Source organism: Pongo abelii, chromosome 16, assembly GCF_028885655.2.
Source record: "Pongo abelii isolate AG06213 chromosome 16, NHGRI_mPonAbe1-v2.0_pri, whole genome shotgun sequence".
In the NCBI taxonomy this organism is placed as follows: Eukaryota; Metazoa; Chordata; class Mammalia; order Primates; family Hominidae; genus Pongo; species Pongo abelii.
Window position 1 is genome coordinate 57,455,318 of NC_072001.2, and position 22,928 is coordinate 57,478,245.

Sequence of the window (22,928 nt, forward strand, 5' to 3'; positions counted from 1 at the left end):
TGGGACTGTAAACTAGTTCAACCCTTGTGGAAGTCAGTGTGGCAATTCCTCAGGGATCTAGAACTAGAAATTCCATTTCACCCAGCCATCCCATTACTGGGTATATACCCAAAGGACTATAAATCATGCTGCTATAAAGACACATGCACACGTATGTTTATAGCGGCACTATTCACAATAGCAAAGACTTGGAGCCAACCCAAATGTCCAACAATGATAGACTGGATTAAGAAAATGTGGCACATATACACTATGGAATACTATACAGCCATAAAAAATGATGAGTTCATGTCCTTTGTAAAGACATGGATGAAATTGGAAATCATCATTCTCAGTAAACTATCACAAGAACAAAAAACCAAACACTGCATATTCTCACTTATAGGTGGGAATTGAACAATTAGAACACAGGAACACAGGAAGGGGAACATCACACTCTGGGGACTGTTGTTGGGTGGGGGGAGGGATAGCTTTAGGAGATATACCTAATGCTAAATGACGAGTTAATGGGTGCAGCACACCAGCATGGCACATGTATACATATGTAACTAAACTGCCCATTGGGCACATGTATGCTAAAACTTAAAGTATAATAATAATAAAATAAAATAAATTCAGTTGGCTATAAATCCTTGAATATATATTATGCTGTCCAGTGCTTCAATTGGAGGTATTGAAATCCCCGACTATTATTTTATGGGGGTCTCTCTCTCTTTAGCTCTAATAACATTTGCTTTATGTATCTCGGTGCTTTGGTATTGGGTGCATATATATTTATGATTGATATATCATCTTGGTAAAGTGATCCCTTGATTATTATATAATGTTCTTCTTTTTTTCTTTTTGTGTTTTTGATTTAAAGTCTCTTTTGTCTGCTATTAGTTATTCCTGCATGCTTTTGATTTCCATTTTTGTGGAATAATTTTTTAGTTCCTTCACATTCAGTCTATATGTATCTTTACAGGTGGAGTAAATTTCTTTTAGGCAGCATACAGTCAGATATTTTTAAATCCATTTAACCTGTCTACATCTTTTAATCAGAAGTTTAAAACAGTTTGCATTCCAGGTTATTATTGTTAGGTGATGACTTACTCCTGTCATTCTGTTAATTGTTTTCTGATTGTTTCATATATCTGTTTTTCTTTATCCATCTTTTATTGTTTGCCTTTACAATTTGGTGCATTTTCATAGTGATAATGTTGTGTTCCTTTTAATTTTTTTTTCTGTATGCACTCTACTACTAAATTTTATACTTTTTTGTTTTCATTATGGTAGATATCATATTTTCACTTCCAAATGTAGGGATTCCTTAAGCATTTCTTGTAAGGCCTGTGTAGTGGTGATGAATTCCATCTGCTTTTGTTTTTCTGGGAAAGAATTTACTTGCCTTTCAGTTTCAAATAGTAGCTTTGCTGGGTATAGTATTCTTTGTTGGCAGTTTTTTTGTTGTTGCTGTTTGTTTGTTTGTTTTTCTTTTGCACTTGGGATATTTCATCCTATTCTCTCCTGGCCTGTAAGCTTTCTGCTGAGAAGCCACTGTTGGTTTGATAGAGACTCCCTTATATGTGAGTTGACTTTTTCCTTACTGTTTGTAGAATTCTTTCCTTGTATTTGACTTTTGGCAGTTTGATGATAATATTCCTTGGAGGAAGCTTTTGGATTGAATCTGTTGGAAGATCTGTGAGCTTCCTGTATTTGAACGTCCATATTTATTGTAAGTCTTGAGAAGTCTTCATTTAGCTCTGCTGTGGTCTTTATTATTTATTTATTATTTAAGCTATTATATTTAATAATATTAAATGGTGTTCTATTCCATTGGCTTTCTCCTCACCCTCTGGGACACTGAAGTTTTGAATATTTTATCACTTTATAATGTTTCATGTGTTACATAGGCTTCATTTATTCTTTTTTTACTCTTTTTTCTTTTTTAATTTTGTCTGGCTGGGTTATCTCAAAAGACCTGTCTTCAGTTTTATAAATTCTTCATTCTGCTTGACCTTATCTATTGTTGAAGTTCTCAATTATGTTTTTTCATTCATTAAATATTTAGTTCCATGATTTTTTCTTTATAATGATATTTATCTCTTTGTTGAATTTCTTATTCAGATTATGAATTTTCTAATTCATTCCTATTGTTTATCTGGGTTCTCTTGCACTGTGTTTCTTTAATATTACATTTTTAATTAATTTTTAAGTATTTCATATATTTCCTTTTCTATGAAATTTGTTACTAGAGAATTATTTGTGTTGCTTTGCAGGTGTCATGTTTCCTTGCTTTCTCTTATTTCTTGGATTCTTGCATTTACTATCTGCACATCTGGTATAACAGTCACTTTTTCTAATTTTATGAATTAGCTTTTATAGGGAAAGGCTTTTTCCTATAGTCACATGTAAGGAAATCAGATTAGCAGCAGTTTTCTCAGCAGAGGGGATGTCAGCAGGGCTTCAGGGATCTATAGAAGCAGCAGCTGTAGGGTCTCAGGGTACAATGTATTCTCATGAGGACTTGGCTCTCAAAACCTATGTAACTATAGTATTGGTTTGGTAGGATGCTTTGGTTTTGTTTCTGGCAGGGCACAGTAATGTGTTCTCTGTACCATTCCTTTGGCTGTAATCAGTATCATTAATGTCTTGGAGTTCCTCTGTGGTTTAAGCTGCAGTTATTAGTGGAGGCTATGGCAATGCATTGCTGAGGATGGGATGCTAGGCATGCTGGTCCTCAGGTGCCAGTGGTGGTGGCGTCAGTATGCATAACATTGGCAGTGGCAGTAGTGGTGGTGGGCCAAGCCTCAGGCCCATGAATGGTGCATGCTGGAGCCAGCAGTGGCAGTGCAGGACTGGGCAGGCCAGTCCCTGGCCCCTGAGAAACACACTTGGGTGCAGACTGCAAGAAAGAAATTGACCTTTCCTAATGCTCCTTTATGACATGCACATGCTACAGTGGGGGACAGGGTGAGCTGATCTCCAGGGTCTTGGAAGGTATGTGTGTGTATACCTGCAGTGGGCAAGTGGGGTGGATCAGTCCCCAGCGTCCAGGATGATACATGCAGGTACTGGTTGCAGCAGCAGTGGCTTTCAGGGCACAATATAGTCTGGTGAGGTTGGGCTCTCAAAATAGCAGAATGCTGCAGCTGCTTGGGTTTTGGGGGGTTTATGGGACAGGGATGGGCCTGTCTTTGGGTCCCTGGATGGTGTGTGCAAGCACCAGTGGTGGTGGGCAGGACACAGAATCCAGAGGACGTGAAAAGTTGCTGCATCTGTGGTGGGTAGAGCAGCCCTGTCCTCATGTCCCCTGATGGTGCATGGGGATGCCAGCAGTGGCAGGCAGGATGGACCAATCCCCAGGCCTCCAGATGACCTGTGTGGGTATAGGCAGCAGTGATGATGTGCAGGACAAGTCTCTCCTCAGGTCCCAGGATGGCATGTGGACGGGCCCATAACCAAGGCCCTTGAAGGCACTTGCAGGTGCGTGGCAGCATTGCTCCTGTGAGGGGCAGGGTTGCTCTGCATGGCAGTGGTCCTAGGCAGGTGGCTCTCAAGCCCTGGGGAATATACACTTTGTCTCACTTTTTTCTCGTGGCAGCCTCTCTAGCGTGCTGTACCACATGTTCCCTGGGGTGTAAGGCACTGCATGGGTTAGAGTAGTGGAAACTCATCTGCACTGCCGTGTCCAGCTAGTGTCATGATGCTGCAGTCCTCGGGAAGTACATAGGGTGATGTCAGCAGAGCTTCAGTGATGTAGATGCAGGAGCGTTTAGCTCTCTGGACACAGTGTAGTCCAGTGAGGGCTGGGCTCTCAAAATAGCACAATATTGCTGCTGTTTGGGTCTTGGAGGGGTTACAGGACCCAGCGTGAATTCCTTCTTTGAATTAATCCAATCAAGTGAACTCGCAGCAGCTCCTCTTCCAGTCTCAGGGCCTGTGAGAGCCAAAGGGTTCTCCTGTGTTAGGACTGTAGGAGCGGGCGGTGGGAATTTAAACCACTGGGGATCTTTTGTTCACCTTTTTCCCGCAATGGGAGGTTCCTCCTGACTCTGAGCTGATCCTGAGGGGTCAGCTACTTCACTTCTCTCTCCTTCCTCGCCTCAGAGGTTCTCCGTCTCTTCCCTGCTGAATTCCACTGTTCTCTAACAGATGCTGTATTCCACATGTGGTTACCTACTTGGTGTTTGGGTTCCTCTGTGTGGAGGAGGCAAGTGCCAGGTACCTCTAGTTTACCCATCTTGAAGTCTCCTGCACATTTAAAATTTTGATATATATTGCCAATTTTTCCCTAATGGGAAAAGCAGTGTATATTTTACTTTTTGTCAGTCTGACAAATATCTCATTAAATTGTCATTTCTTTAAATATGAACATAGTTATACATTTTTCACATGTCTAAAGGCCATTGTAAATGAGAATTTCTTATCCTCTAACTTTTTAATGAACTAGCTTATTAATTGTTATTAATTTATAAAAATCATTTGAATATTAAGAAAATTTAACTATTTGTCAGAAGTGCTCTAAACATTTAGGTAGCTTTTAACATTATCCAATTTAAATTTTACAGTCAATATTAATTTTCTAATACAGTGAATACTAGAGCTGCAACTCCATCATAATTTGTAATCTTATTCTCTAAGTGTCTTTTCTTCTTATGGCTTTGTTTTCTTATTTCATAGAAAATAAGACATCATCTTACCACTTTGCATGCTTTTAAATTAAATTTATCTTCTGCTCTTCAGCTGTTTTTTCAGAGATCTGTCTTAACCTTGGTGACAGTGTCTGTCAACATATGCCAACCAGGTCACCTGCATTATCTTCATCTGAGTGCTTATATTCACCTGAATGCTTATTCCAGACTTACCGAATCTCTGAGAGTAGGGGTCAGGAATCTGCATTTTAACAAGCTCAGACTAAGGTTTGTGAACTCCTACTCTAAATAATCCAAATGATTATTTAGAACAATTTTTCTTTGTTTTTAATTTCTTTTCATGAGAATTAGCCTGTTTTCTTTTCTTTTCTTTTCTTTTCTTTTCTTTTCTTTTTTTTGAGACGGAATCTCAGTTTGTTGCCAGGCTGGAGTGCAGTGGCGCGATCTCGGCTCACTGCAACGTCCAACTCCCAGGTTCAAGCCATTCACCTGCCTCAGCCTCCCAAGTAGCTGGGATTACAGGTGTGCGCCACCATGCCCAGCTAATTTTTATATTTTTGGTAGAAACGGGGTTTCACCCCATCTGCCTCTGCCTCCCAAGGTGCTGGGATTACCGGCATGAGCCACTGCACCCAGCCCTATTTTCTTCACATTACTTATTTTCTGTCTTTGCCATTGCATAGGATGTTAAGGTTATTTTAATTGTGAGAAACACTCTCCCTACAATGCAAAATGCCACTGGCATTTCTTTGTCTCCCTCTCACCTTGTTACCTACCTTTTACCAACAGAAACATACATATTCACAGAACATACACAAACACACACACAGTACATACACACACACACACACGCACGCTCACACACTTCCTGGCTAGTTATCTTCTGGAAGTGGTCTTCCATACCTTTCATACACTGAAGTATTTGTTGCAGGGTTGGGAAGGATTATGAATCAGAACTCTGGCTTCCTTGAAATAAAAAAAAAAAAAAAAACAGCATCTAGGAAGCTGATGATTAGCTACACAGTTTTCTCTTATATGCATTCATACCTGGCAAGCAACTGGAGGTGAGGAAGAGATGAACAGCAAGAGTCAGGATTACAATGGGAGACATGGTCTTAGGTGCTCAAACACATCTGAATGGGTCATTGTATTGCAGTTTTATAAATCCAGTTGTTTTGAAAATTTCTCCTAGGTCCTAGCCATGGTTATTGATCAGTTTTACTTTTTAGTGAGCATGTAATTATTCATAATTTTCTGTGTTCACTTATGCATTTTCAGTGTAAAATTGAGACATGATACATTAGGAACTCCTATTCAGATGTTATTTTAAAACCATGAGCTGAAATTGAACATGTCAGAATTAAAATGGCATACAGAGAAAAGAAACTTAGACTTATTAAACAAATACATTATCAATAATGTAAGTAAATAACTATTCTCGCCAATAATAAATTTTAAATTGATCAAATATTTAGGATGTTTTACTTCCTGCCAAAATATAAACTAAGTGAACATGTTTTCACTTTATCTTCATGACCTATCAATTGGGCCCATCTCCTTGGTAAATAATAAGGAGATGAAGGCAAACTCAGAAAAGCTAAGGAAAAATAGCTTAGTTGAAATCTACCAAAAAGAGAAATTCCTACAGTTTGTTTTTATATGCTGTAAATCATTGATAGAAATCAATTTCCTCCCACAAAACAGGATCTCAGTTACAGGTTACATTTAAATAAGTAATGAGAAAATGTACCATAAATTTCAAGAGGTAAAATCCACAAAGATTTGAGTCTTTTAATAAGAAACTATAAGTAATGATTTTGTAATAAAAGTTATAAGATTCTGAGACATACTTGAAACTGATTATTTATGAGTGGTTAATTTGAACTATTATGGATGAAATTTTTTTTTGTTTTATCAACAATTCTTAGCAAAAAAATTTACTGACACAATCAGGGCCTTTTATTTTAATACAGAAAAAAAAAGTGAGTAAGATGCAGCAATGACTTTTCCCCATTGGAAGCTATAAACCAGCAAAGTTGTAGGACAAGTCCAATGTTGATTATTCTGATTGATGATCCACTCCATTCCCAGTAAGACCTAGAAGAAAATGAAGAAATGGAAATGGCAAAGAAACTGGATACAATCTTCACATTCTTTTATCCATTTATCTATTCATCTATACATCCATCTATGGTTTTAAGCAAACAAGGTTGGACAGGGATACAAAATTTCAATAAGTTACCATTTCTGGTCTCAGGTTATTTAGGAAGGAAAGACGTGAGAGGTAAGGCTATGTAGTGGAAAGACACAGAACCGAGATTAGACTTCATGCCTCACCACTTCTACCACAATCATCACTGCTACCACCCAAGTGTCCAAGCTGCCCTGTCCCTTGTTCTACTGCAGTAGCCTTCTGCGTATCCTTCTGCCTCCACTTTCTCATCCCTGTCATCTGTTCACCAGATAGCAACGAAAGTCATGTTTTACAAATGTAAATCACACCAAAATCATGCAGTTTTATTCCATAACTCTTAGAGGAAAATGTCTCAGTCATGGGTTACAAGATCCTACGTGACCTAGTCTGGGTTTCTTTCTGAACCCAGATCTCAGCACTCTCCCAAACTCACTTTGCTTCAGTCACATTGGCCTCCTTGCATCTCTTTGAGCTTGTCAAGCACATTTTGCTTGAGGGCCACTTTACTGTCTGTATTCTCCACTGGGAATGCTCTTCCAGAAGATGGCTCTGTGGTTTGCTTTTTGACTTCATTCAGTTCTGCTCTCTTGTCATCTCATAAGCCACCTTCCGTGAGCACCCTATCAAAAAAGGCACTCCAGGCCCACTTCCTCCCCTTACATTACATTATATACATATTTTTTCCAGAACACATACCTCACATTATACTTCACATTATATTGAATGTCATTTATTGTCTGCCACTTGTCACTATAAGCTCCATGATGACAGGGACACGGTGTCTTTTTCTTTGCTGTATTTCCTGTATAGAAAATAGTACTTGGTGGCTGGGCATGGTGGCTTACGCCTGTAATCCCAGCACTTTGGGAGGCTGAGGTGGGCACATCACCTGAGGTTAGGAGTTCAAGACCAACCTGGCCAACATGGTGAAACCCCGTCTCTATTAAAACACACATAAACACACACACACAAAATATCTGGGCGTGGTGGTGGGCACTTGTAATCCTAGCTGCTCCAGAGGCTGAGGCAGGAGAATTGCTTGAACCCCCAGGAGGTGGAGGCTGCAGTGAGCCAAGATCATGCCACTGCACTCTAGCCAGGGCAACAGACCGAGACTCCATCTCAAAAAAAAAAAAAAAAAAAAAGAAAAAGAAAAAAGAAAATAGTACTTGGTTCATGGTAGAATAGTCAATGAATATGTTGTATAAAGGAATGAAATCCACATTTTAGTCCTCAGTTCTCATTCTCACAGACATACTGTGTACTATATTTATTTCTAGGATTATGGGTAAATATGCAAAGTAAGTGAAACTTATTATTATTTTTTTAATACACTTGGTCAATGATTTGTCAATTAATGCCAAGAGCTTCTTTGGATGCCTATCTTTTATCATTATGATCCAGCCTGTTGGCTCCCTCTTTTTAAAAAATACCTTTTCCCTTTCCATCCCATTCTTTTTCTTTATAACTATCCATCTCTATTTCCAACATCAGATTATGTGGATCTACTTGTATACTGCTTCCTAATTTTTCAGGTATATGGCTTGGACAAGTCATGCAGCATTCTTCCAAGTCATATCATGGAGTGGCTCTTCCTCTAAACATACCAGTATGGCTTTAGATCTAGACCAGAACTAGATATAAGCCAGAATTCAAGTAGGTCAATCAGAGAGTATATCTAAGAGGAATGTCCAACTGGAACATACCTCATAGATCAAGGCCAGAAGTCTAAGTAGATCAATCAGAGAGTATATCTATGAGGAATGTCCAACCAGAACGTACCTCATAGATCTAGGCCAGAATTCTAAGTAGATCAATTAGAGAGTGTATCTGTGAGGTATGTCCAACCTCACATTATTCCTGGTTTAATGAACCCAGGGATCCTGGATTCATTCCGGGTTTCTGCTGAGGAATTGTTTGTAACTATGAGCAGAATTACCAACTGCTACTCCTCTCAAGAATAAAGCTTCCTTTGGCATGAGTTTCAGCGGTCATAAAGTAAGGCACCATTTCATTAATTTTCTTTGCTTTTTTTCCTGGTATTTTGCTAAGATTTGATATCAGAAATGTGTCATGAAAGAAACTTCTATATCTTTTTTCTTACCCTACAAAAATTAACTGTATTTGTTCCTCCAAAGTCATTGATTCTAAAGAAAGTTTATTACCATAATGGCTGGGCACAGTGGCTCACACCTGTAATCCCAGCATTTTGGGAGGCTAAGGCGGGTGGATTACTTGAGGTCAGGAGTTTGGGACCAGCCTGGCCAACATGATGAAACACCATCTCTACTAGAAATACAAAAGTTAGCCAGGTGTAGTTACACTCACCTGTAATCTCAATTACTTGGTAGGCTGAGGCAGGATAATTGCTTGAACTCAGGAGGTGGAGGTTGCCGTGGGCCAAGATTGTGCCACTGCACTCCAGCCTGGGCAACAGAGCAAGACTCCATCTCAAAAAAAAAAAAAAAAAAAAAGACAGAGAGAGAGAAAATAAATTTGATTACCATAATTCACAATTGTGACTAATCTTTCCTTTTTGCCTATTTTCCTCTCTAGAGGATTCACATTGGTCCAGATGATTTTTCCTGACATATTATGTATAGTCATTTATTTTTTTGTTTGTATTACTCTAACCTTTAACCTTGTTAACACTATAGCTTACTTTTGGCAGCCAGGATTTTGATGATTTCTTGCCTCCAAAGATATCCCAACATTATAATATCTTTATAAAGTTTCTCTAAAATGGAAAATGGTAACTCATCCTACCTTATTTTTTTAACTTCTGATTACATGGCTTACCATTCTTAGCATATAAAAAAGAACCCATGATCCCATCTAAATATTGTTAATATGAAGTTATAATTACCTTGGAAATGCTTATGTGTGTTTTGTACCTATAATAGTCTGTCATAGTTTAGAACCAACGTTTCTTGGTGATAAAATTTTGTGTTTGTGAGCACACAATAGCTGGTAAAACATCATACATACTGAATCCTAATACAGGCTTTTTATTTCATATTGTTTCCAGACCATTCATATTACCACCTATTAGAGCTAGAGCAGGCTGTCAAACATGGAGAGAGATGATTAAAATAGTCTTAAAGAAATTATATGTTACAAACTATAGGATAAAGCAGTGTTTATGCAATAAAATGATGTCACAAAGTAAGGACTGAAAAACAACACTCTAATGATTGCAGCAAATTTTCCTTTGGCATGAGAACGGGTCAAGAATATACCATTCCTATTATGTAAACCAAAACATAATTGTACACTATACAGAAAAAAACTCATGAATGACACTGACTTTGTGAAGAAAATATATTATTTTCAAGTGAATGCTGGTAAGCACCATTTAAAGGAAAATAGTCACATTCTTCCAAATTGCCAAGCCTTTTCCTTGTACAGTTTTAATGAACCATTTTTATTCTGGTAGTAAAATATTCATATTTCTCATTGAAATTCAAAGATTAAATTTCGTACAAAATTATACTGCAGCTTGGAAAACTAATTAAATGTTTTATTTTGTAAATGTAATGAGCTAGTTAAATCTTTGCTGCCAAAATTAAAAATGTAGGAGGATTGATGGCTAAATAAATTCTAAGAGTCATTCACATCAGATGAGATTGATGCCATTTTGTCAACGCAGTCTACCACTAAGCAGAAGATAATGTGAGTAGAAATAAAAGTAATTTGAACTATATTTTTGAATTTGATATGATAATATCTTACATTGATTATTTGGTAGGCATTAGGATATAATTGTAGTTTATTTTAAATATCTCCTGTATAATATGTGATTACTCATTATGGAAGGAATATATGAACACATAAGAAAAACAGGCACTTGGATTTTGAAACAATAACAGCTCACTTTTTATAGAATCATTTAAAAGGCATTAACTACACAGAATGTAACTGAGAGACCACGAATATGAAACAAGGATGACAGGAAGGTAAAATATTTATTAGATTATCCACAAAGCCTATGTATTTTACTTGTATGATTACTCCTCATTCAAAGCCTGTATACTTTTATCTTAACATGAACTTAACAAATTTGATTAACTAGTTTTCTGTGCAGTGGTGCATCAATTCATAGTGGAGTCAGCTAGGGTTACACTGATACAGTTCCAACAGGGCAAGGAGACAGCCTCAATGTGTGTGGGTATATATAAATCTATATGTATGTATATGTATACAAGAAGAAAGAAGCAGGAAATTAGAAAGCAGAGCACTCTGGAGGATAATTAATAAGTGGCTATTAAGTTTGGAAAATCTTGTTGTGATGTAGCAGAGCCCCAAATTCAATCATACAGCAAGGAAGGCTGGAAAATGTAGTCTGGTTGTGTACCTGAGAGGAAAAGGACATAGTTTGGTAACCAGTTAGTTAAACCTGCCACAAATACTGGGGTTCATGATGATTTCTGTACTACAAGTCACTGCAAACAAACAAACAAAATCTTATATTTAGTATTTGCCACTTAAGGGCAAACATCACAGGTAGATCTCATTATATAGAATCATATCATTTCTTTTCATTTTTGTTTGTACTGTCCTCAAGATCAGACCTATATCACCAATTAACTCAATATATTGAAAATCTTTTATTATATCAGCTGAAGTGCATAATGCATGAAAGAACCCAATTTCTCTTTTGTTGAACTGGCAGAATGGGCAAACAGATACTGAGCTCCCCTGTTTCTGTCAACAGAGAACAATAAATATCAGCTGATAGTACATGAGAGAAATATAGCATAAAGGGATAAAGATTAATTCCCATGGGTTTAGAAGCAACTTTATAAGGAGGAAACTATTGGTAATTTTTCTAATATTTTTTCCCAGCAAAGAGGCTGGTAAAACTCTGATACTTAGAGTTATCATAGTAGGTACACTCTTAGGAACTAGAATGAGTAGTCTCTAGATAAGAATAAAACTAGTTTTAATTCTTTAGAAAGATTAAGATATCTTTCCTATCTCCTTTCCCATATCCATCCTCAACGGGAAGACTTGTGAAGTGAAGAAGTGGTCTGCCTATCTGTGGCTGCAGTAAAGTAGACAGAAGTGTTTCTTTTGTGGGAACAACAGGAATGAAGAGACTGTAGGAATGTAGGGAGTTTGCAGAGTCCAGGAGGATGAATTGGAGGAGATCTGTAAGTTCTGAGCAGAGCAGCCAAATAAGGAGGAAGAAACAACTAGAATTGAAGTACAGATGGGTTAAGCAAATAAACTGAAGGTCTTGTCTGAAAAACTGACCAGAATGCGGCCTACTGCTGGCTTTTACCTGCTTTCCAAAGTGTAGAGGCTACTGCATTGCAAGGGACAGGGATTGGGAAACTTTTTTTTTTTTTTTAATGGCACGGCATAAATTCAACATTCACCCAGACTTACCACCAAAATATTTAAAAACATGAGTAGAGAGACAGGAAAAACTCAAGGTTTTAATTGGAAACACAGTTACATAACTTTGCAGACATGCACACATCTTAAATAGTATCCCATTTAAGTAAAAAAAAGTCTTGTTTTATGTTTCTTTTGACACAAATTCCTCTCTCCCACTAAATACCACTATCAGCAGATCATTTCATTATTAAGTTGTTCACTTAAAGCACAAAGTAGAGCTAAATTCATCTCCTCCAAGAGACCACAACATCCTGTACCTGTCAAAAATCAAGGCACTTGCCATATTGTATTGAATTGAAAGTTAACTTATCACCCTTTCCTCCCTAAGCTCCATCCACTTCAGATCAATGTGTCCATATTTATATTTCCAATGCCTCACATGTAACCTGGGGCAAGAGACACACCCAGTAAACATTTTTTGGTAGTAAATGAAACTGAGTTGCTTTTTTCTTCAGCATTCTCTTCATGTGCAAATGCTCTTGGAAGAAATAACACATTAATTCAGGCTCATTCCTAATATTTGCAAAGGCAAGAGCACAGATGAAGGTCCACATACCATACCATAGACCTAAATAGTTATAATTTATAAATCTAACTAATAAACTGTTAAATGAAACATATCCTAACTTCCTACCTAAAAAAAAAAAAAAACTTCATATCAACATGATAAAAGTTGTATGTAATAGCAGTTACATTTTAAGATGCTAAAAGCTGGGAAAATGCAAAAGTTAAAATGTAATTATCAATATGCATATTTGAGTGTTATGCTTAGATTGGTAATACTTTTGTTTTTAAATAAATGTATGCATAAATCAGTATATTTTTTCAGAAAATATATTTTCTCACCTTTATTTTAGCAAAATCACTAATTTGTTCTTATAATAAAAATTTTCAAATATTTTGCATTTGGCTTAATGTGGTGCCAAACAATACCTTTCCTGAGTCACATGATATGTGCTTGTTTTCACTATTTTCTGTTTTTAAAATTTAGGCACACCTGGCCGGGTGCGGTGGCTCACGCTTGTAATCCCAGCACTTTGGGAGGCCGAGGCGGGCAGATCACGAGGTCAGGAGATCGAGACGGTTAAACCCCGTCTCTACTAAAAATACAAAAAATTAGCCGGGCTTGGTGGCGGGCGCCTGTAGTCCCAGCTACTCGGAGAGGCTGAGGCAGGAGAATGGCGTGAACCCGGGAGGCGGAGCTTGTAGTGAGCCGCGATCGCGCCACTGTACTCCAGCCTAGGCGACAAAGCGAGACTCCGTCTCAAAAAAAAAAAAAAAAAAAAATTAGGCACACCTTCGCTTTGAAATGTTTTCTCTCTTTTTGCTTTTCAGCCTTTACTTTTTCTAAACTCTACTTATATATTTTCTTTTTCTACCCAATCATAGTTTACACACCTTGTTAATAAAGGATTAAAAAATAAAAGGTTGCCCTATTCAAAACATACACTTGAGTCTATAGTTTATACAAAGGTTCAATTTAAACTTTCAAATCCAAAAATTAAAACAAAATTATATCTATATGTGTTCTCAGATACAGTTTATATATAGTTTTCAGAAAGTTTTTTCTAAAGTACCCAAAATATTTATTTAAATGAAAACAAAATACAAATTATTAATATTAGATATAAATTTCTACAGTAAATCATTTGAATACAGCTCAAATTTAGTTAAACCTCATGTATCTAGATTTTAAAAACAAAATAAAACTATTGACAATTTTAACATTAAATGGCCATCTAGTTGGCAAAGAAGTATCAGGCTTCATGTATATTAACATAGAAATTTACATGCACAAATTTAAACATAATATGAATTATTTAATATTTAACACAGTTCTCAGCCGTTATGCTCACCTGTTTTGATTAATGGTACTGCAGTGATTTATGAGTATCTTCAGACGCATACAGTTGAACCAAAGGAAAGTAAGCAAGTGGGTGCTTTTTAATGATGCTTTATTATGCAATAATCTGCTGCATTTCTGCTATCCAAAGGAAGAATTTGGCAAGTTAATTAGTTTGCCCCTTCTCTTACCTAAGTGCTTCCAGAGCACAATTTCTCCCCACACTCCAAAGCAGTATCTTTCTGTTGTCAGTAATGATACAACCTGCAAACCTTGGTAGCATTTGGACATTGTCACCTTTTGTTTCTAGGACACAGGAGGAAAAATAGTCCAAAATGTTTCTCTGGGTCTTAGAGGGTATTAATCATAAGAGCAGGTGGTGTTACTCACAAGAGGAAATATTTAGTGTTCTATCTTGTTCTGTGCCAGCACCAAGTGTAAGATCCCAAGTGATAGAGGAGCCCAAGAGCTATTTAATGATAAGTCTATATTTGTGATAAGTTGAACCTTCTAAATTCATCATTTCCCAAGCGAAGGTCTCCATTGGTCTGGGTTTCAGGGTAGTATTGTGTTAAATTTCTACCTGAGTTTATCAAGTAAATGTTTTCTCTTAAAGAGCACAGGGATATTAGACATCTGAAGAAAGAGGTTAGGGGAGAGCTTACACTGAATGGTGAAAAGAGTGCAATGAATTTGGAGGGAGCTAAAGCAAAATATCATCTTGACTAAAATTTTGTTTGGGAGTTTGGCCTAGAAGTATTAGTTTATTACTCTTGTTTCTATGTGAGTACATGTCTTTATGTTCCCCTACCTCCCTCCCTTCCTGCCTCTCTCCCTCACTCTCTCCTCTCTCTGTCTCTCTCTGCTTTACAACTTGTCTTAAATTAATCATTGTTCAGATAATTTGGAAATGTTTGACCTGGGGTTGAGTTCTCTCTTATGTTCATGACTGGGATTTTAGTCCCTCTATATTCAGGTTTTGAAAAGCAGGGATGCCTTTAATTTGTTTATAACAATCTAGTTCTTCAAATAGTGTTTTAAGAATTTAGCTTGGAATGTAAAGTATAGGATGTTTCTGCTATAAATCAAAGTCCTTAGGAGACTCACAGACCTCAAGCAGAATTTGTCAGAGGGCACATTCAACCTAGATACAGCTAGGTATTTTTTAGGTTTCATTATGTTTACAGTTGTAGTGAAAACTGGCCAAATATTATTAAGGAGGGAAAAATAGCATAGATAAACATTCTCAGTAACATTATTATTTGTCTCTGTTCCCCAGCCCTGTATGTCCAGGTCACAATAGCTTAACAACTGTGATAAGCTATATTTTTTGAGCAAGAGAGAAAAAAATGCCTCATATTAGGAAATCCTGCTAAGAATGTATCAAAAAAGCCAAAGCGTGCAAGATAACTTTAGGTAAACCTACAGAATGAAGAAGAAATCATGTGCCTCATAAGTTAGAGATATTTTCTCTCCTTTTCAACTATTTTAATGCTTTAGGGGGTAAATAACTAGGCCAGAAATGTGATCTACTCACTTCATATCTCCAATATTGATTAATCAATGATTATAGCTCCTGACTCATGTTTTATGCATGCTTAGAACAACATGGCACATGTATACATATGTAACAAACCTGCACATTGTGCACATGTACCCTAAAACTTAAAGAATAATTTTAAAAAAAGAATTTTAATTCTCTCTGTCACTTTGCATCAAGCTAAAAGCAGTGAAAATATGAAAATTTGCAGATAAACGAAATTTTAGTATGTTACTTCTCTGTAACTACATCTGACTTTTCGCATTTTTCAGTAAGCTGGATTAGAACATTGAAGTTATTTTGCATTACTGCTTGACCTATTCTATGTGGGACTTGTAATTATTTCTGCATTTTATAAAATTTTCGCTCTGCTTTTAGCAATTCATTATACCTTTACATCTAATATACTATTTTCTTCCTTTTAGAAATTCTATTAATAAAAACAGATTGGAACATAGCAGCATTGTTGGCAAACCAAGCTTTATTAAATATTTGATTTTATCTGTTATAGAACATGAAAATCAGCGGTTATGCAAGAGCACCGATTATATGAATTTGCATTTCAAAGTTAAATGGTTTTATAATGAATATGTGCGTGAACTTCCTGCCTTCAAGGATGCTGTTCCTGAATACTCCTTGTAAGTAGTGATTTTCACACACACACCCTCAGATCTAAATTCACAGTCCTGTAAAATTACACCTGAATTGTGCAGCACTAAAATCTCTTCACATAATCTTCATTGGAATGCAGAAATTTCCGTTATGAAGTTAACATTAAAGGATTTGCATGTCTTTGGGAACCATATTTAATTGAATTGTGTTGCACATTTCAAATATGCCCTACCTGGATATTCAACTCAAAGACAAAAAAATGCATAATAAGACATGGCTCACGTGAAAACATGAATGATTTTCTGTAAAAGTACCAGAACACAGATTTTTTGGGGGAAATTATGGTGCTTGTATATTGACCTATATATTCAGATTTTCCTTTTTATTCAAACTTGTAACACTCTTAGGAATTCTTATTTCTAAAAATAGAAATAGTGGTTTAACAGGGAACTTTCTCATAAATATGCCTCTTTCAAACACATTTGTAATCACACAAGGACTCATGTAATACTTTGCATTTGATATGTATTAGAATTCTATTTTATTCTATTGATGGGGTCTTCCCTATGCCAGGCACTTTCCAGGTGCTGTAGAGCAATAGAAAATAAAGACTCCCACCCTGAAAGGAACTTATACTCTAGGAGATGCTGATAAGTTCAAATATCATTATAAGGCAAATCAAAATGAAATATGTGCTAATTTAAAGAGCATAAGCAAAGTGCAATAGGGTTTCACAGAAGAGAGAAATTACCTCCATTTGGGGAACTCCACACAATATTTATGGATGGGATAGCATTTGATGTAGACTTTATAAAATTTGCCAGGTTACAGAAAGAAAAGGGAGAAAAAGCATTAAGATGAAAATGAAAGTTATGAGCATAATTATGGAGGTAAGAATATATGAGCTATCATCCATAGGAAGTGAGGCATATTTCTATTTTTATAAAATTAATAGTAGCGTTTTAAAAATAATGTAGGAAAAGTAGTTTTGAGCCAGATTGTTATAAATAAATATTGTGAAGCTTGTACCACATTCATCAGGCATTGTGGGAGTTGGAAGAGACAAGGAATGGGGGGCAGAGAAGAGATTTAGAAGGTAATGAGTGATTTAGATATGAAATTAGAAGAGCCCTTTAACACAACTTTTCTCATACAAAATATATAAGAAGTAAGGGGACAGTGGGATAACTTAAAAATGCTATACTATTGGGTATAGGGTGTTGGGGAGATTTTGGTCAAAAGATACAACATTTTAGTTAAGTAGGAGGAATGAGTTCAAAAGATCTATTATACAACATGGTGACTATAATTAGTGTATCATATTCTGAAAAGTTGCAAGAGAACATATTTTACATGTTCTCACCATAAAAATGATAAGTATGTGAAGTAATGCATTTGTTAATTATTTCAATTTAGCCATTCCACAATGTATACATATTTCAAAACAACATGTTATACTTGGTAAGTACATACAACTTCTTTTGTCAAATAAAACATACTTAAAATAAGTAACATAAAATTATAGTCTTTATGTTAAATAAAGGCTATATTGATAATATAGAGTGATTGCAGTAAGTATGCAAAGGATGAAGATGTGGGACAGAAATTTTGAAGACAGAATTTACAGAATTTGTCAACTAAAGACATATGGGGTTAAAAGAAAGAGGAAAGGTGAAGATTCCTTAAAGAACTAAAAGTAGATCTACCATTTAATCCAGCAATCCCACTTCTGAGTATCTACCCAAAGGAAAAGAAGTCATATACAAAAAAGATCTTTGCACATGCATGTTTTTAGAAGCACAATTCACAATTTCAAAAATGTGGAACCAGCCCATATGCCCATCAATCAACGAGTGGATAAAGAAATTGTGGTGTGTATATATATGTGTATACACATATATGTACACACCGTAGAATACTACTCAGCCATAGAAAGGAAAGAAATAATGACATTCCCAGCAACCTGGATGGAACTGGAGACCATTATTCTAAGTGAAGTAACTCAGGAACGGAAAACCAAACATATGTTTTCACTCATAAGTAGGAGCTGAGCTATGAGGAAGCAAAGGCATAAGAATGATACAATGGACTTTGAAGACTTGGGGGAAAGGGAGGTGGGGGGGAAGGATAAAAGACTACACATTGGGTACAGTAAACACTGCTTAGATGATGGATGCACCAAAATCTCAGAAATCACCACTAAAAAACTTATTCGTGTAACCAAACACCATGTGTTCCCCTCAAAACCTATTGAAATGAAAACATTTTAAAAATAGAAAAATAAACAAGAAAGAGGAAAGAGTTAAACATGAAGTCTGTATGCCTAAGTTGTTGGTAGTATCACTGATCAGGAATAGGGAAGTAAATAGAGGAGCTATTTGCCAGACACTTCTGCTTCTGGCTCTGTCTAGACACTCTACACTAAACTAAAATCAGACTAATATTTTCCCTGATGGCCAACAAAAAAGGTAAATAAAATTAAACAGCATCAGAAAGACAACAGAGACAACAAAGGCAACCAGCACTTGAGAATCTAAGATCCCTGAGAAAAGAAAAATGCACTAAGATGAGTCCTGTATTTTGTTGCATCTTCTCTCCCATGTTTTCACCCCCATACATCTGCCAGTTTGCAATATGGGGCTTGCAGAGCAAACAGCCAACAGTAGCTCAGAGTTTACAGCTGTCTCCCTGGACTGGAGAAACAATATGAGTGACGGGGCTATGAAGGCTGCTTGGATTTGTGAGACCAAGATCCCAGAGAAAAGGAAACCACAGAGATATGAGCACAACATTCTACAGGCAGTTCCCACTGAAGGCATTTTCTGATGCCTAATTTGCCTATGTGTTGAGATTGGGGCAGAAGAAAATCAAGTAGAAAGTGGCCACTAACAGATTGGGAACTAAGTAGATACTTTAGCAGTCTCATAGTGCTGAAGGGACAAATGTTAGAAGTCAAGTCTGGTCCCCTTTGTGCCTACTTACAGTAACAGCCTCTCCTTCTGTTGCAGCAGTAACCACCTTCTGATGCCTAATAGCATAGATTAGTTTTATAGATTTTTATACTTTATATAAATGGAATCATACATTGTGTACAAAAATTAAGAAAGAAGGAACATTATAAACACTCCAGGCTTTCGGGTGAGATTTTTGAAGGTCTCTGCCCTAGAAATAATGACAAAGTGGAAATAGACCAACCTAAAACCCAACACTGTCTAGATCAAAGGTCCACAATTTTTCATGGACAATATATAACATTCATCAAAAAATTAAAGGCTACCAGACAACAGGACTAAATAACTATCTGGAGATTATGCTTCTTCAGCAATGAATTGAAAAACCAGACCCCAAAAAACAGTAAGAACAAAGAAGTTTGAAAAATATGAATAAAACATTTAGAGATATCCATCTATATAGGTATCTATATTTCTATATCTATATCTGATCATCCAGAGTTTCCATAATTTTTCATTGACAATACTTACACACAAAAACACCCATATAAAATTTATAAACACAAATGATAAAATACATATTGTTATTAGGTACACATGGTACATTTACCAAAATAGACTGTCTCCTGAGCCATAAAACAAAACTAATACATGTTAAGGGGAGAAATCATATATTATGTATTCTTGACACTATAGAATTAAGACACAGATCAACTCCAAGAAGATAATTAGATAACTAAATACAGAAAATCAGCAGAATATTCTAAATACTCATGAGTAAAAAAAGAAATCATGGTAAAAATTACAAAATATTTATGGCATATCCAATTTTGTAGAATGCAGCTAAAACAGGAAGTAGATGAAAATTCAAAACGTTTTTGAAGTAGAATTTTAAAAGTACATGTGGTCTATTTAAAACTTTATTAAATTTCTGTATTATAGCCACAAACAATTAGAAAATTATATATAAATTGTACCATTTAAATAACATTAAAATCACCACAAATAAATGTGATGAACAGCATATAAGCCATCTTTTCAAGCAACTATAAAATATTATGAGAGAAATTTAAGATGAACTAAATGAAATATGTAACATTCCTAAAAAGATGCATTATTATAATGATAGTAATTCTCTCCACATGGACCTACAGTTTCAATGCAACCCTATGCAAATTTCAAAAGATATTTTTGTGCAAATTGACAAGATTTTTAAAATGCATGTAGAAATGCAAAGTGCTTAAAAATACAAAGGCAGTCTACAAACCGGAGAACTACATTATTGGTTATCTAATAAGGTAGAGTTCTTAAGAGAGTGTCATGTTAATGCATTTCTCAGTCCGTTCTCACACTGCTATAAAGAAATACCTGAGCCTAGGTAAAAAAATAAATAGGTTTAATTGGCTCATAGTTCTGCAGGCTGTACAAGAAACATAGTGGCTTCTGCTTCTGGGAAGTCTCCAGGAAGCTTTCAATCATGGCAAAAGGCAAAGGGGGAATGGGGCATCTCACATCGGGGGAGCACGAGCAAGAGAGAGTGAGGCAGGATGTGCTGCACAGTTTTAAATAACCAGATCTCATGAGAACTCAAACACTACCACAAGAACAGCACCAAGGGGATAGTTCTAAACTATTCATGAAAACTCCACCTGCATGATCAAACCACCTCCTACCAGGCCACACCTCCAACATTGAGGACTACAATTTGACATGAGATTTGGTGGGGACACAGATCCAAACCATATCAGTGCATAACAAATGGACCAAGGGAATAAAATAGTCCAGAGGCCAATTCACATGTATGGCATGATGACCTCATTTGCATCAAAGATGCAAATTCAATGCGGTGGGGGAATAAGTGGTGTTCTAAATAAATGATGCTAGATCAACTGGGCACACATACAGAAAAAAGAATTTATGCTCAGAATGGAGAAAAAAATATCTTAAACAATTTCCAAAAATCAATTGTCCATAGATTATAGATCATAACTTACGAGTCTGAGGTAAGCACCCAGGACCAGTTACAGATTAGTGTGAATGGGTAGAAGCTCTATGGCAAAGAATTTAAAAATGAGGAAATGGGTTGACAGGGAAGAGAGCACACAAGGTCTACATTTTACAAGAGTTTGAATTTTGAAGGGAATTACAGAGTAGCTATTGGAAACTAAGCATATTTAAGGCAACATGGGAAGAATCAAGACAAGGTAGAGGTTGGAGGTAAAGAGGAGGAGATTGATTTGATGGAGAACAGGTAGAGGTCTCTGAGGAAGCACAACTGCAAGAGAGAATGAGATTGTTGATTCTGAATTACTCTCATATACAAAAAGAGCAGCATTCCTGTTAATTACATGCAAATGATATCCTTTGTGGTATGTAACATTATTAATTTGTTATAGGTGGTTTGAACCTTTTGTCATGCAGTGGCTAGATGAAAATGAAGATGTGTCAATGGAATTCCTTCATGGAGCACTGGGAAGAGACAAAAAAGATGGAGTGAGTTTAAATTACCTTAAGAATGTTCATTGCCATGATTCAGTCACATTGCTTGCTTTTAACTTAATGGAAATTATTAGACTCATTGTTATTAATTGTTTCCATTACCCAATGACCAAAATTAATTTAAAACACAATTTCAATGGTCTGATCAGAACCCTAGAAACTTGCGTACATTTATTTAAAAAAAAAAAATCAGTCACCCATTTTTCCCAAGATTTTCTTTAATTCTTACATTAATCTGAATCTACAGGTTCCCTAAGCTTGTACAAAACATCTTTGTTGTCCTGGAACTTTTCCAGGATTTCTAGATTAGGAGCAGACATTCTCCCAGTCCCTGTGCAGCAGCTCCCAAAATCTTGAGCCACAACCGGCTTGCTAAGCTAACCTACTGCCTTTGGAGAAAATGAAATACAAAAGAACCAGTACCTCAATTCAGCAGTGGAAAAACCAATTAGCAGCAGCTTGCTCCATGATATTAGTTCCACCACACTTTCTAGAAAAGGAGATTAATGATTTTAAAGTGGGTAAGCATTTTATTACTGGGAAATGTAAATATATGATACGGGAGATTCAGTTGTTGATGGGAAATAACGAAGATTTTTCCATTCCGCCTCTAATGTACTGTTTGGGATGGTTTCACCTCCTCTCCGCACAGTTCCAGCAGACATCTGATCATGCCCTCTTTTCTTGCTCCGTGGTTGATGTCTTTGCTCAGCTGAATCAGAGCTTTGAGATTATTAAGAAACTGGAATGCCCTAATCCTGAAGCATTATCTCACTTAATGAGAAGATTTGCAAAGGTAGGTTAAATAAAATGAGTCTTCTTTTTTTCTGGGTCTGTGGCAATCTGAAAAATGCTATTGTTTTGTGGTGTTAGTCTTCTCTGTCACCCCTATCCCAGTTTATTTGTAATTCTGTACTAGTAAATTCAGTTGTTTCCAAGATTCCCATCTGATTTCCTGCACTTCTTATTTCTTTAATATGGATTTATCTCTTAAAAACTTATTTATTGTTCACATCGAGGACTCAGTTACTTATAATAGAAGAAATTACCATAGATTTCCAAATTACTCCCATTTCAAATGTGGTGTTTTCTAGCTGAAAGTAAGCCTTGGCAATTTCATGTGCAAATTGCTAAGTGTTTTAGCAGACATTGTAGTATAGTACAACGTATATTGAACTTGGAGCCATGAAAACTGATTTCTGATTACAAATCAGCCAATATTTGTAATTGAATCTCAATAGTTCAAGTTTTT

The 22,928-nt window shown here is 36.3% G+C and overlaps 1 protein-coding gene across 2 annotated transcripts in view; it reads left to right on the top strand.

Moving 5' to 3' along the window:
• Positions 1-22,928, top strand: part of UNC13C (unc-13 homolog C) — a 661,317-nt gene that overhangs the window by 510,525 nt on the left and 127,864 nt on the right. The window contains exons 19-22 of one of the 2 annotated variants that reach the window (XM_063716164.1): positions 13,223-13,297; positions 16,126-16,252; positions 21,574-21,670; positions 22,329-22,472. In XM_063716164.1, coding sequence (XP_063572234.1) covers positions 13,223-13,297; positions 16,126-16,252; positions 21,574-21,670; positions 22,329-22,472 — 443 coding nt within the window. The remainder of the gene's footprint in view (positions 1-13,222; positions 13,298-16,125; positions 16,253-21,573; positions 21,671-22,328; positions 22,473-22,928) is intronic. The other variant, XM_024232533.3, reaches the window with a different exon arrangement.